We start from the raw sequence: 16,101 nt of genomic DNA on the forward strand, positions 1-16,101 counted from the left end.
GGGAGCCACTTTTCCTAAAAGTCGAACATGCCATACTTATGTAACGTTTGCGTGACACAAAACTATGTTAATTCGAGTCAAGGGAGGGAGGGGAAAAACAATCTCCCCCCCAAGAAAACACACAAAGACATAAGGAAAGACAGGAAAAAAGTATGTTGTGGCAGTCGGGGGGAGGAGGAGAAAAAATACTGAGCGAGTCTCAGATTACGCCATCCTCCCGCCCTCCCTCCTCCCTCGTGGAAACATTGCGTGAGAGCGCTCTCGCTGCACGTCCTGATTATGATTAATGCAGGTAGCGCCACACACACAGTGAAACCACAGTTCTGGATGGGGTTCTGCCAGGGATCTCCGCTCAGAACTTTGGAGGCGTCTTGCGATTGGGTCTGGCTTTGTTGAAAGGTTGAATATTAACTTGGGTTATTTCACAGTGAGGAAAACAGAGAGGGTTAAAGCAGCCTTCGTGTTCTGCGACGGCACTAAGGAGGCTAGAAGATGGGTAAAAATGACTTCACCCAGTGGTTTAGGTGGTTCTATTTCTGCAGAACGGTTACAGATATGCCTCATATTGGTACTGATTAGGATCACGGTTAGTGAAAGAAATCTGACAACTACCCTGCTGCTTTACCGCCACAGATATATTTAGCAATTGAGCATTTTGCACACTAAAAAGGAAGGAAAACGTCTGGGCCCAACTTCATGCATCTGGCTGGTTTAATTCATCACCCGGTTAGAAATATTAACTTCCTGAGCCGTCACACATTCTGAGCCATTAATTCCCAATCTACTGGCTGCACAGCAGTAATGTTGTGTATCCAACTGTGCACTAGATTAAAATGTGAGTCCTTAGTAGCAGACCATGTAAGGCAGGCTAAATGCTGACCAGAAAACTATTGATTTTTGTTTTATAACTCTAATATTCGTCATGGTGCTTGGCTAGAAGTTTCAGCCCGATCAGAAATAAAACATTTTGATTAGCCTGAACAAGAACGACTGAGAGTTTAAAATAAATTCATTCACTCTGGCACAAAACTAGAACATTTTAACATCCTTTAGGGCACTTTAATAGGATTTTAAAAGGTTTAAAATGCATTACATTTAAGATGGTACTTTTGAAGACCCAATCTGACATCGACCTTGTTAAATTGGGTTTAATCAAGGCACATTTATTGATTTAAAATATTTAAGCAACTGAAATAGTGCTAATTCTTTACAGAGATACTCAAGCAACCGATTCACCCCGAGATCACACCATCTAATGCTCAGAGAAGTTGCAGAAAACCTGGGAGCTCCATCTCAGCCTCTGCAGGTGTCAGTCAGCAGGTGAAAGGTTAAAGTTCAAGACAGGACAACTAGCAAAAGACTGGACAAGTTACGCTTTGGACGTTCTACCAAAGTAAAGATGTTTGGCCATAATACACAGAATATCAGCACAAACGCCTAAAACCGGCTGGGAAGCATGGTGGTGGAGGGGTGATGACGTGGGCTGGTTTTGCAGTTACAGACTACTTTAGAGTCAATGTGAGACCATCGGTACAACAGCTGAAACTTGGCCCGAAGAGGGTCGCCAACAGGACAATGATCCCAAACAAGACGACCAACATTGTACTTCCCAACACGGTCGATGGGCGCCGGCGTCTGATGCTGGAATGCTGCCCAGCTGTATTGTATTTGTCAAATCTGTTTACGTAAGGGAAATTAGATGCAATGTGGCTTATTGAAGCAGCGCCCCATTTCATAGTGGAACATTTTAACCGCTTTGGCATGTGGTGGGAGCAACTGGACTGGATATAGTGTACGTTCTTTCTCTGGCATGTACCAACTGCTTTTTAATCATGGGTCCTTAAAATTAAAAAAAAAAAGTTGTTAATGTGTTTATTGAAACCAATATAGGGTCAACAAAGGTCATAAACATAATAATAACCCAATGAACAAACACCATGGCAATGCTGCAGCAGAGCAACCTTAAAAAAAAACTTCAATTTTCAGGGTTCTTCCTCACATTATGTTGAGGGACCCATCAGAGAACCCTGAAAGAAGGGAATCTGCAGGAAAAACAAACATGTTTGCTTTCACAACCACAAAAACAAGGTGTCCTCTGAAAATGCAGAACTGGTCTGTCTCAGAGGGTTTAAAAGGATCGAAATGATGCTGGCTGGGCGATATTTCCCAATATTTCCCAACTTCAGGAGCACAGCAGCACCTATTACAGGCTTATAACAATGTAACAACAGGCTGTAAGGCACACTGACTGACTGACTGGTCGGGATGTGTTTGCACAGCTGCATGCTGCACCTTCTTGCTCAGAGCAGCCAGAAACAAACACAGATTTTACAGCAACATTGTTAGAAAAAGCAATCAGATTCACTTCTTTAGGAGCACAAACATAGAGGAACGCATCAAAACTAGAGTCGGGTTTTTAAATGATTCCTATGAGACTGTTACAGGTTTTTCGAAATAATAGAAGTTGCAATAATATTTTCTGTCGTCAACTTACGCTTTCTGCACCGGCTTCTTCCGTTTCTTCATCGCGTACTGCGGCGTGCTCTGCAACATGGTGAGGCGACGCCACAAAGTCCAAACAAGAACAAAGTGGCTTTAAACAACACCCCAACACGTCCAGACCGGTTCGGAAAATAAAAATAAAAATGAAACTGATAATAACAGCGAGTAGACAGTGGAAACTCGACAGTAAGATGTCGGCTGTTGAAGCTCTGCTTGTTTGTTACGAACGACGGCGAGTTGTTTTGTTTTTTTTCCGGACTTTTTTCTCGCTACCCCGACCTGACTAGAACTAACAACCCAAATCCAAAACTCGTCGTGTTTGGGTCGTTGGAGCGTTTCCACGTCGGTGGAAACTTTGAGCTTTTTGAAAGGGAGACGTCCTCTGCCTGCGACGGCGGCGCCTCCGTTGTGATTTGACAGAGCGGAGCGGCAGCGTCTAAATCTCACTGAAACAGCAGAGCTGAATTATTTAAGGTGGACCGACCGCGGCCGCATAGGAGCTGAACAGGCGCTATCTCCCCAGAACACCTTAAGAACAGTTTTATAACCATCATCCAATTGTTGAATCTTGGAAACATGTACTTTCATAATAACGACCTTATTGTACACGCTTTGTTGCGTAAATAACCTTTATTACCTTTACAAATGTCTAGATTTATTAAAATATATAAGTTTGCAGTGTGGTGACGAGACATTTTCCTCTTCTTTTTGGTTTGAATGAAATAAATCATTTGAAAACTGTTTTTTTGTATTTACTCAGGTCATCTTTGTCTGATATTCTTTCTTTATTTATTTATTTTTTGTGGTAAATTTACAACATTACAGAAAAGGAAAACAAAACAAAACAGAATTATACATTCTATAAACTGATAATTTACCAAAAAGGAATAAGTGAAAGCCATGGCTTATATTTGTTCAGCCTTCTCCATTCATAAACCTAAAGACTCAACAGTATATGAAAAAGAAAACTACATACACACACATATACATTATACATATCGATTATGCAAGTATACCCACACATACATACACTTACACACACTAAATACACAAAAATACAGGATTACACTATAAATTTATATGTCTACATAGCAGTATAAACTATAGTATAATTTTGCATTTTAAAGCTCTTTTAAAGCTCACCAAAGAAGCACATAATTTAAAATCATTTAAATAATTAATAATAATGTGTTTCAGACTGAAACACATCTAGATTTAACTCGGTTTCTCTCTTTCGCATTAAAAAAATTAACAGACCTTTTAAATTATATTCACTCCCTCTTAACTTAAATTATTTCTGAATTCCAGGAGGAAGACTTTTGTTCAATGCTGTAGACATTATTTCCAGGATTTTCATAGATACAATATCAATACATTTAGAAGTAGTAATCTGAATGAAAAGTCTATTAGCTGATATCCCAGTTTATAAATGAGCCTAACAGCTCTTTTTTGTAGCCTAACCAATATATCAATATTTGTTTTATTTGCGTTTTCCCATATTTCTGAACAATATGACAAAGGGGGTTAATGATATTTGTTTGATGAACAGGAAATCTATGAGGTGGAAATACTTTTTCACAGCATTTAAAATTAAAATAATTAACTTTTACTTCTAAACGAAAAACAGTATCCCTATTTGAATTTGAGGATTTTGTATATCTGGACAACACAGCAAGGAGCTGGTCTTTACTATGTTGTAAAATTATTTAATGTTCGAGCGCTTTTCATACAATCAAATCTAACACAAAGTGCTATACATAACCATAAAACCAAAGATAGAGCATGCAAATACGAATTACACCCCCAAGGCTATACAAAGTAAATAAAACAATTATTGGACAACTAGAAAAGGACAAAAACCAAGAAAAAACCCCATAAGATTCTAGAATTATAAAATACTGCACGAGGAATTTACTTCAACCATAACACAAATACAAACTGATAAAACAGTGCATTTAATTTATAACGACATTTAGAATAGTGGTAAAAACAAGAATGCAATAATAAATGCAATAATTCAATGCAATGATACCAAATACAACATTTAAGGAAACCATACAAAGATGAACTTTCTTAAACTTTAAATAAAAAAAATAAGAATAAAAAGATTATTAATGTTTTTGAAAAAAATATCAACAGCTGCCATCAGAGTTGTAGCAGTCAAGGAATGTCAGGGCGGTAAGCCATCAGCAATGGCCTTAGAGAAGCAACTGCCACCATCAACTTGGGACAGACCAAAACAGATGTTTCCAATCAATTTGATGTCCTTCACTCTGCAGAGAGACAAATTATTCACAAGAAGAAAATATTTAAAGCATATAATGGTTAACATTTATTGATTAAAGAAAGCCTCTTCTCTCTAAAACCAATATGGCAGAATGACGTAGGTTTGCGAAGTTTATTCTGAATGAACTACAAGGCTTCTGTCCTTTGGCCAAATTAGACCAAAAGGAAGATGTTTGAAAACCAAACACATCATGCCAAGTGTCTAGCACAGTTCTTGTTGTTCTGCAGCCACAGGACCTGGGCTCCTTGCAATCAATGAGTGGATCATGAACTCTTCTGTATACCAAAGCATTCTAGAGTCAAAGGTGAGGTCATCAGTCAACAAGTTAAGTTTGGCTTAAACTGAGTCATCAATAAGACAATGATCCCAAACACAACAACAAATCCATCACAGATTGAATAAAAAAAATTATATAGGTGCTGCAATGGTCTAGTCAAAATCCAAAGCTCAAGCTGATGTAAACAAATCTCTACAAACCTCCATGGACTAAAGCACTCATGTACAGAAGACTGGACCAAATTTTCTCAACAGTGTCGACTGATAAAGAGTTGTTGCCAAATGTGTTTCTACAAGTGGTGGAATCATGAGGTGTACTTAGTTTTTCACATGCAGCTTTTAACTTTGGCTTCATCATGGTTCAGCAAATAATGACAGCCTGGGATCTGTGGAGTATTTTTGAACAATTCATAGATTTTATAGATTTAAATCGTTTTACAACCTGGAACTTTTGCATAGTTTTGCTGAAAAAAGCCACGTCTTTCCCTGATAGAAACATTACCTGGATGTTTGTTGTCATGAGTCAAAGACATTTTTTACTGTCTCACATCGTGTCCCCAGGTTTCCTTTAAACTTACGGTCTTCTCCAAGCTTTTTTGGACATGTCCTCACTGGGCCATTTCCAGGATGAGCACTTTAAGAATCCAGACCCTGATGCAGCTATTAAAACCTCGCCTTGTCTTTATGGCCTGTGGAGTGGGCCTGCTCTTAGAACTGTGGCGTTACGTCTACAATCAGTCCAATTTTATGTATTAGAAAGGACAAGCTGGCTCACAGACTGCAAATGAGTCACTCTTTCTGGCGACAATCAACAGGTGAAGACTGAACTTCTTCCCCTGTGGCTGAACTCTTCCTGAGCTGGCTGTGGGTTTGCAATCACAAGGTGCCTGTTCATATTTATTTAATGTTTGGGTCGTTTGGCAGTCACTCGCCATATCCTCCTACGCTCTGTCACTCTGACGTTAGCTGGATTTTATTAAGCTATAAATGTGAAGGATTCCTGTAATGTTCCTTTGATTTAGTGCAGCCAAAATTGGTGTGATATATCACTGTGTTTTTGTAGAGAAAAACCTGCTTCAGCACGCCAAAGACCAAATTTACAAAACTGAAAGGCACACGCACACCTAGGGACTTTTAGGGTAAAAAGAAGAAGCTTAGTCCTAATATTTGACATGCATGAAGTAAGTTTTGCACGTTTTTGGTTTAAACACCTTGTAATTACTGATCACGTTGTGCAATGTTGCAGGTTTTTTGAGATTGTAAAAGGGTAGCTGTCACGTATCAGGATGCAAACAGTCCTGACAGAAAAGCTCATGTGCAAAGAATATAAATGTGTGCAAAAACAGCAGGAAGAGACATGCACTGATCATTAAAGCTGCATCAAAATCAGTGGACTCAGACTGACCCTGCACAATGCTGCAGCATGCTGCCAGCAGTTTATCCAGAAAAGTCAAGCTAAATTGAGGTGGGACTTTGTGGGTGTGATGTCTCCAGCACTGCTGAACATGAAGAGAAGTCATGAAAGTCACTGAAGCAGAAAGAAGCTTGAGATAATTTGGGCTTTGGGAGTTGATGGCTCTATAACATCAACGACTAAACGAGGTACAAACATGTGGTCATTAACCAGACAAGCAAACAAACCACAAGGACATGGAAGAAAACAGAGCCAAGGTTCAAAGAGTAAGGTGAGAAAGAGTTGCCAGGTGGACACAGAGGTAATGCAAGAGAACACAAATAAGAGGACCAGAGACAGACTAAGAACTAGATGTTCAGACCCTTTCCCCACCTACCACCCAGTTGCAACCACCTTCAGCATCTTTCCCTGCAGGTGGTGGGTCCATGCAGAGTGGCCTTCCTGGAACTTCTTCAGGCTGGACCCAAGCAAGCCCAGGGATTCAAAGCTTGGGAACCAGGAGCTTCCCAAAAAGCTCTCACACCAGAGCATGCCAGGCTCTAGGAGAGTACCCCAAATTCTCCTTTCCGGGTGAGGTAACTGGTTTTCTCTTTTCATGATCCATTAAGGTCACATTAAAACCAAACCCCCTTTGTCTGAGGCCATGGTTCTAAACCGGGAAAAGGTGGAATGCTCTCTCCATGTCAGCGGCGAGTCTTTACCTTGATTGAAGAGATTCAAGTATCTTGTCTTGTTCTTGTCTGTTGGATCTGGGCCTCCTCTGCAATAGAGTGTCTGTAGCGGTGAAGATGATGCTGAGCTTAAAGGCAGAACTTTTAACAGGATGCCTCCTGGACTCCTCCGTTTGGAAGAAGACTCTAGGGTGTACCAGCAACTCAGTGTACAAACTTTATGGCCTGGCAACACCTTAGAAGCCCCAATGAAGAGCTGAGGAGTGATGCTGGATAGAGGTATGCCTTGACCCTTCTCTTCATGACTTCATCTCGGATGACTATGGGTGGATGAGCAACTGATCTTGGCATGCACCTTGTCCATAGGTGGCACCTGACTTCTCTGGACTCAATGGCATCTGGCTGGTGCCTATCTCCAGCTGCCATGGAGCAGAAGGGGGACACCCTGGGCAAAACTAGTCCATCAAAGGGCAACACTGAGACACATAGGACATACAATCATGCAGACACACTTATACGTAGGAGAAGTTTAGAGAGACCAATTAACCTAAGTCAGAGTACCTGGAGAGAAACCACACATGCACAGGGAGAACAAAAAACTCAATGCCGAAAGACCCCAGGGCGGATTTGAACCCAGAAATTTCTTGCTGCAAGGCAACAGCGCCGCTAACTGCTCCACTGTCCAGTCCACAAATAATTTTTTTAATATAGTTATAATTAAATTAATAATTTTATAACTTGCTCTAAAAACATTTTTTGCATATTTAAGATGCTTTTTTTTATGCATGAACTGACCAAAGATCTGCTGCTTTCTCAACCTGTTTCTTAAAGTTCACAGAGGAGGATCTGTGACGTCTCTATAGGAGCTTAATCAGATACTCGTGGTTGAAGACGTCTGATGACATGGAAACTTCTAACAGGAACTGAAACTTTAAGAAAGAAGATCTGTTGGTTGAAAATTATTTTGTTAATAAACATGAAGTCTCCTTCACTCTTCTGGCATTCCGGTTTCAGTTTGACTGCTGTGCTGAAGAAAAATGTGATCATAAATCTTGAAGAAAATTTAAACGTTGACAAAGTTGATTGATCTGAACAGTCCAAGCTTTTATTTTGACCTGTAATTAGCGCAAATGAAAGCTCTTTAAGGGAATAAGTGAAGTATTTGGCTGACAGAGAGACTGCTGTTTTCCTCTGATCAGAGCTTGGTCCTGGATTAGGGAATCGGCCTTTTTCTTGTTGCCAGAATTAACTGTACAGAGAGCAGGGTTGTCTGAGAAGCCAGCAGTCTTTGTTTCCCATCATTAGCCGCCCAGATCCATGACTAAACGGCTCGATTTTTAACACTGGCAGCACCAAAATGTTAACTTTCCACTATGCCACCGCATACCACTGCAGCATTTTATTGCAACATGCAGAGATGGCATTTACATGGCAGTAAAAGCTCCAAAAGATCTGGAGACAACTTGTTAACTATCTCTAGCCTAAAGCTAGTGAGGTCTCAGATGAAGATTTTGTCAATGATCAACAATGTCCAGAAAGGTAATCCATAAAAATGAAAACCCTTCTGAAAACTTCACCATCTCTTGATTATTCAGTTGTATACAGTCATTGTTTTCCTTTTTTCAATTGGCTGCACCAGTTCTTGTGGTTATAGACTTCTCCATGCGAGCAACAGGCAGGTCTGTCATGACTGTAGACTGAACTTTGCCAACAAATATTTGGCTAAATTAAGTCAAATTTTCAGCAGTTATCTGGACAATTACTGGCTGACTTGAAACAGTTATCTGTCAGGGACACCCAGGGTTAAAACTGTGGCCTTCAGTGATTTACAAAAGTACTTGAACTTTTCCCCAGTTTGTCACTTCAAAGCCACAAACTTCAATGTATATTATTGGAATTTAATGGGACACAAAATAGGGCAGAATTGTGAAGGGGAAGAAAAATGGGATTTTCAAAAGTTTTTAACAACTAAAAATGTTAGGAGTTGATGTTGTGTGCCTTTATTTCTGATATTCAGTTTTGTTTTCTTAGTCTTCATTTGTGTTCAATTGTAGTTTTTCTTCATTAATCAGTTATTTTGCCTCATACCTCTGAGTCATCAGTTGGTTTCCCTCAGTTCCCCAGTCTTGCTTCCTTTTATTCAGTGGATTAGACCCGTATCATTCTGGACACTCAAATGATCTCCCCAGCATTTCTATCCTGGCAGTTCCTATCACTCCAGGATTCTGCTGTTCACACCCATAATTCCTGTTCTGTCTGAGTTTTATTCACCTTGTAATTCATGTAATTCATGTTTCCCAACAAATCTAGTTCCTCGTGGATAGTGGTGGGCAACCCTGGAGGGCCAGGCATTAGCATGCTCCTGCAGAATTGGTGACAAGCTAAACGGAGATAAGTCAGCTGATGTCCTGCCTGTATTTAGGTAAATAACTTCACAATACAAAAACATAACAGTGGCATGCATTTGCCTTTTTAATTTTGTTGCCTGGAAATAAACTCCAGTGGTACAATTGACTACAGAAATAAAGTTGTGGAGAAGTTTATCCCTCCTGGCCTCTGAATTTTACTTTTGCATAACGTTGGCTGTTTTTATGCGGACTGCAGAATTTCCCAGATCTGCTCTGTATTAAAAGTAAACCTCAGGCTGGTGGCATATAAACCATTTTTTAATCAATGTTTGTGCTTTCTAGACTGCCTACTCATCTCTGCTGCTTTGTATTCAATTTATAAACCAAACGAGGGAAATGTGGAGCAACATTCCAGACTTAGAAGGTCTCAAATTAACTTCCAGGAATAAAGGTGGTGAATCAGGATTTGATTAAATGCTGTGGCCTGTTGAAATAACAGACCTGTCTTGGTTGTGTCCCAGTTAGAAGAAAACACAGCAGGATCAGAATCAGAATCAGAACCAGAATCAGAAAAGCTTTATTGCCAAGTACGTTTTTGGACATACAAGGAATTTGTTTTGGTGTAGTCGGTGTACAGTACAAATTAAACAGTATACATATATCTACAATATAATATAAATATATGTGCACAGTTTTAAGTGAGTGAGAGTAAATATAGAGCAGTATAAGATGCAAGAGCAATACAACAGTGCAGATGCAGCTCTGGTTAATCCATTGGGTTAATCCGTGCATTTGGTAAACTGGTGGCGATTTTGGATGGGAAGTTTCAAATCCAAGCAGACTTTGTTTTATGTCTGAGCAACAAACAGAGCATTTGTCTTCCTGTTCTTATAGGTAAGTAGTTCCTTACGCATTTAGTTGGACTTTAATATCATTAGAAAGGTCAATTAAATTAAATTAAATTAAATTAAATTAGGACATGTTAAGAAATAGACACCCATTTTCCGTATTTACCACAGTAAAACTCAATTAATTGCATGTTGCAGGTTGTTTAAATCAGTTTTAAGATATTTTAGAAAAAGCTGGAAACCTCAGTTTGAACTGAGAGGAGTTCTGGACTGATTTCTGACTGATTATTTGTTCAAGTAATGCAGTAAAAAAAACTAGTCCAGGTACAGAAATAAAGATTGCATGTCCATAATTTAAAGATATCTTAAATAAATCATTTTATCTTCATGAAGGAGCGAATTATGTGCAACTTTAATTGTTTTTATAACATTTACAGTTGTGAAAAAATAAGATGACTGTTAATTTTCAAACATATTTGGCCATACAGTCAGGTCCATAAATATTAGGACATTGACTCAATTCTTATCTTTTTCGCTCTACAAACACAATATATTTGAAATGAAACAACCAGGATGTGCTTAAACTGCGGACTATCAGCTTTAATTTGAGGGTATTTATATCCATAACAACCGTTTGAATGTGTGACTCCAACTTTTCAAGGGACCAAAAGTAATGGAAAAATTGGCTGCTCAGCTGTTTGATGGCCAGATGTGTGCTCTTCCCTCATTATCCCATTCATAAGGGTCAGATGAAACGTCCAGAGTTCATTTCAAGTGTGATATTTACATTTTTCATACTGCTGCTGTTAATTCTCAATATGAGATCCAACGAGCTATCACCATCAGTGAAGCAAGCTATTATTAGGCTGAGAAATCAAAACAAACCCATCAGAGAGAGAGCAAAAATATTAGGCGCGGCAAAATCAACAGTTTGGAACATCATCAAAAAGAAAGAACACACCGGTGAGCTCAACAATACCAAAAGACCTGAAAGACCACGGAAGACAAATGTGATGAATGAACAAAGAATCCTTTCCCTGGTGAAGAAAAACCCCTTCACAACAATCGGCCAGATCAAGACTCTCCAGGAGGAAGGTGTATGTGTGTCAAAGTCAACAATCAGAGAAGATTTCACCAGTGAGAATACTGAGGATTCACCACAAGATGTAAACCATTGGTGAGCCTCAAAAACAGAAAGACCTGATTAGAGTTTGCCAAAACACATCTAAAAAAGCCTTTACAGTTCTGGAACAACATCCTATTGACGGATGAGACAAAGATCAACTTGTACCAGAGTGATGGGAAGAAGACAGTATGGAGAAAGAAAGGAACTGCTCATCAGTCGAAACATACCACCTCATCAGTAAAGCATGGTGGCAGCATCATGGGATGAGCTTGTATGGCTGCCAATGGAACTTATTCCCTGGTATTTATTGATGACGTGACCGTTGACAAAAGCAGCAGGAGGAATTCTGAAGCATTCCGGGTAATATTATCTGCTAATATTCAGCCAAATGCCTCAAAAATCACTGGACGCCGCTTCACAGTGCAGATCGACAACGACCCAAAGCATACTACAAAACCCACCAAAGAGCTTTTAATGGCAAAGGAATGGATTGTTATTCAATTGTCAAATTAATCACCTGACATGAATCCGACTGAGCATGCATTTCACTTGCTGGAAACAAAACATCCGGAACATTGCCAAAATTAGAAATATCCTATCCAGGAGTGACGTTGAAAAACTAATCAATGCATTTGTTACTTCAAGGCTGGACTATTGTAATTCTTTACTATCAGGATGTCCACAAGATGCAGTTAAAAGCCTTCAGATGATCCAAAACGCTTCAGCAAGAGTTCTGATGAAAATTAAAAGGAGAGATCATATTTCCCCTACTTTAGCTTCCCTTCATTGGTTCCCTGTTAAATCCAGAACAGAATTTAAAATTCTCCTCCTCACATATAAAGCCCTTAATGATCTAGCTCCATCATACATCAGAGATCTGATTGTTCTATATGTTCCTAACAGAGCACTTCGTTCTCAGACTGCAGGTTTACTGGTGGTTCCTAGAGTCTCTAGAAGTAGAATGGGAGGCAGATCCTTTAGTTATCAGGCTCCTCTCCTGTGGACCCAACTCCCAGTTTTAGTCCATGAGGCAGACACCCTGTCTACTTTTAAGGCTAGGCTTAAAACTTTCCTTTTTAATAAAGCTTATAGTTAGAGTGGCTTAGGTTATCCTGAGCTATCTCTGTAGTTATCCTGCTATAGGCTTAAGCTGCTGGGGGACATAATGACCACTTTCACTCTCTCTGCTACATTCTCATACTACTCTCCAATTTTGCGTTATTTGCTGTTGTTTCAGCTTTTAACTGTATGTTCTCTCTCTTTTCTCTTCCTAGAAGCTACAACTGGCCTGACTCTGTATCTACCTGTGACACCTTCCTGGAGGGGGGCATCGTCCAAGCTTCTGCTGGCAACAAGTTAGTGCTCACCTTCTACTGATGATACACTTGTCCCTGTCTTTCAGAGTTTAACCCCGTCTCTCTCCTAGAGATAGCTACTGACTGAGCTTATACTGTAACTAATTATATCACTTTGCTAAATAATATCAGCACACGGTTTCTGTTTAAACGAGCACATGGGTTGGAGACTTCGCTTTGGGGTTGGATGCATGACAGATTCACTATGAACAAGCCTCCAATCAGATGCTGGCTTCAATGTTATGTTTTTTGTACCTTATTAAGCTGTAAACCAGTTTCTAGGACAGACATTTTAGAGTCTAACAGGTGGTTGGTTGTTAAATAGCCGTTCCTCAGGCACAAGGCCAAGGAGGATATTTCAATCAGGTCAGAAATAAAGTAGTTATTCTTTTTAATAACGTCTATTTAAGGGGCGGCACATGGTGTGGTGGCAGAGCATGCTTCCCATAAACACAGGCTAGTTCTCGACGCAGCTGTCCAGCTATTTTGGAAAATATCCGACTACAAAGATTATTGTGCGGTTAATGCCTCGTGAACTGCTTGACTGTATTATTTGTTATAACCAATACTGATGGCAGAGATTGTGTTAAAACAAGAAAACAGCTGAAAGATTAAAGGAAATCCGATGTGGTATAGTACGCACTCTGCTGATGAGTCCTATAAAGGTCTCATAAAGGTCTGATAATATCTGTCGTTCCACTGTACCAAAAAGTCTACATGTACAGGACATTCAGAACAACTGCCAACATGCCCAGGTCTGGCTGGACAAGCAAGTAACCTCTGGAGCAGACTGCAAGATGCTAAAAGAAGTCTCCAAAAGTTCTAAATTGCCATCACATGACCTTCAGCAGGCTCTTGCTACTGTTGATATGAAAGTGCAATCAGAAAGAGACTGCACTGGTTTAACTTTAACGCGAGGTGGTCATGGTGGTTCACTTGCTGTGGGATCGTGTGTCTACTAGGCCACCCAGGAGAAGTGTTTAATGATGTGATAAAACCTCTAAGAGCTGGATAGTATTTCTGCCTTCAGCCAAACGCCTCTTGACATTTCCAAAAAACATTTAACAAAAAACTCACATGTATAAGACATCAGGAGTAGTTCTAGTGTTTTCTCTTTAAAATCTGAAAAAATAAAATAAAAATAATATTTTATTCTATTTCTGTTTCTTCCAATTTTCAGTGAACTCATCCCAGTATCTGGAAAATGGATCTTTTCAAGAAATGGAGATATGTGATGATGTACTTTTGAAGTATTTGGGAACTTAATCAAGAGCAAATTTACCTGCTGAAAAAAACACCTAAAATAGTTACATTTGAACAAGTTATTAAAATTTACTCATGCAACTCAATAAGTCTAACTTATTAAGATCATTTTCCCTATCTGGTTTGTCAGGCATTAAACATTACTGGAAAACTAGTACAAGTTTTCCCTGACAACCACAGCTAAGATGTGCCATTCACAGCCAATGACTGCCTTAGTCTTAAGACGCTAACAAGGTAGACATTAGCATTTGCGCTGTTGCCAAGCTAGTTTAAGCTGGATTTGAACTATTAGGCATGAGGCAAACCTTTTTCCCTGACAACCACAGCTCAGATGTGCTGTTAATCAGCATTCCCATGGTTAGAAGGGTACCTTCCAAGTCGATGTTAGCATTCGCTCGGCTCCTAAACTAACTAAAGATGGATATAAATTTAAATTCTTGTTCTACCGAAGAAACCTTCTCAACCAGAAGTCAACTGATCTCTATGGAGTGTTGTCATCTGACATTATAAACACACATCAGTCTCCGAAGCATGCAGAGAAAACAGACACTAGACTTCAGCCAAGTGTAGTTTGTTCAGTCGATGCATTCAAACAAAAGGAAACTGACAAGGATCGCCGGATGGAAACATGGATGGTGTCATAGTTTGTGTTTGATGCTGGACCAAAGGCAGACAAGCACGGAGAAAGCAGAGTGGGATCAAAACTCACTAGTTTAATTTAAAGAGTTCACTCACATGAAGGCGAGGTGCAGGGTGACAAGATCATCCAGTTTACGGGGTATTTTAAAACAGGATCCAATGTAAGGACAAAAATCCAAAGAGACCTCAAAGAGACATAACGACACCGCGTGGAACAAAGGACAAAGATGAGCTTAAATACAGATGAAGGTGGACATGAAACACTAGGGCAGGTAATCAGGGAAAACAGACACAGGTGTGCTGGAAGACAGAGGGGCAGGTGAACCAGATAGGGATAAACAAGAACATGAGGAGCCCGACAAGACAAACAGTAAACAAACCAAAGGAACCAGAACACAGGAAGACAACAGATCTAGGAATCCAACTAACACAGTAAACAGAACAGAACCTAGAAGATAAAACACCAGAAACGAGGACTCATACTTAGAACAGAAAAAACACCTGACTAAATGTAAACAAATACCAACCAAAAACATACACTGTGACAATGGGTTAGCAATTTGTGATTTATTTCCAATCTCTTTTATATGTCTTTTGATGCATTATTTGCATATTAAGTAAGCATACAATTTTTGCAGGTAAACAATGCGTCAAAGATGCAAGAAAAGTAGAGTGTTTTGGTCCCTCTGGCTTTCCATAACTGAGTGGCAGTGAGTGATGTACATCTGTCACCGTAGATGTGTTTTATCTTTAAAAGGTACAGTTCAGGGTTTATGATATGATGTTCCGTGCAGGTACTAGTCCAAATACCTGTAGAAAAATGAAGTCATATTGCAGGGAGTTTGTAGAGATGCAAAATAAATCCTCAGAACAGTGGCAGCACTTTAAAACAACTAAAACTTGAAACGTTTAAATCCATGGGATACAACGCGTGTTAGAGGATATTGTTACATTTGTTGCCATTTTTTATATGTTGTTTGAGGCTGCCGGCTTATCAATCCCCCTCATCAGCCAAAACTCCTCAGTCCATTCTAAGATCACCTAAGTGGAGTATAAATTTGGATTTTGTGACTGGCTGTCATTTGTGTGACGACATCAGTGATGGTATACTACCATGCTTTTCACAGGTCTCATAGTTATTTGGAAATATTTCAGGTGGACTTACGATCAGCTGATGACAAGGTATTCTCCCTAAGTGGAACTAAGAGCACATGCTATACGCAGCTTCTTTGAACACTGACAAATGTAATAAATCTATGCAATCTCTATATGATACCCTCCTCTTTTCCACCTGTTTAGATCAGGGTACCTGTTACGCTCTTCTTCACCTCTGCCCCTATTCTTCTCTCTCTAATATCTTTTTTCTATAAAT

General features: G+C 39.6%; 1 protein-coding gene and 1 long non-coding RNA gene across 3 annotated transcripts in view; both read right to left on the minus strand.

Annotated features, from left to right (window-relative positions):
- Positions 1 to 2,922, minus strand: part of ahr2 (aryl hydrocarbon receptor 2) — a 53,639-nt gene extending 50,717 nt beyond the window's left edge. The window contains exon 1 of one of the 2 annotated variants that reach the window (XM_047355898.1): positions 2,495 to 2,922. In XM_047355898.1, coding sequence (XP_047211854.1) covers positions 2,495 to 2,553 — 59 coding nt within the window. In that variant the 5' untranslated portion in view covers positions 2,554 to 2,922. The remainder of the gene's footprint in view (positions 1 to 2,494) is intronic. The other variant, XM_047355897.1, reaches the window with a different exon arrangement.
- Positions 2,923 to 3,279: 357 nt separating this feature from the next.
- On the minus strand, positions 3,280 to 14,930 carry LOC124861966. The gene is made up of 2 exons (XR_007036802.1): positions 14,826 to 14,930; positions 3,280 to 4,775 (listed from the first exon to the last, which is right to left on the minus strand). It is a non-coding gene; the product is annotated as an uncharacterized LOC124861966 (long non-coding RNA).
- Between the last annotated feature and the right edge of the window lie 1,171 nt (positions 14,931 to 16,101).

The sequence above is a fragment of the Girardinichthys multiradiatus genome, chromosome 24 (assembly GCF_021462225.1).
Source record: "Girardinichthys multiradiatus isolate DD_20200921_A chromosome 24, DD_fGirMul_XY1, whole genome shotgun sequence".
Taxonomy (NCBI): Eukaryota; Metazoa; Chordata; class Actinopteri; order Cyprinodontiformes; family Goodeidae; genus Girardinichthys; species Girardinichthys multiradiatus.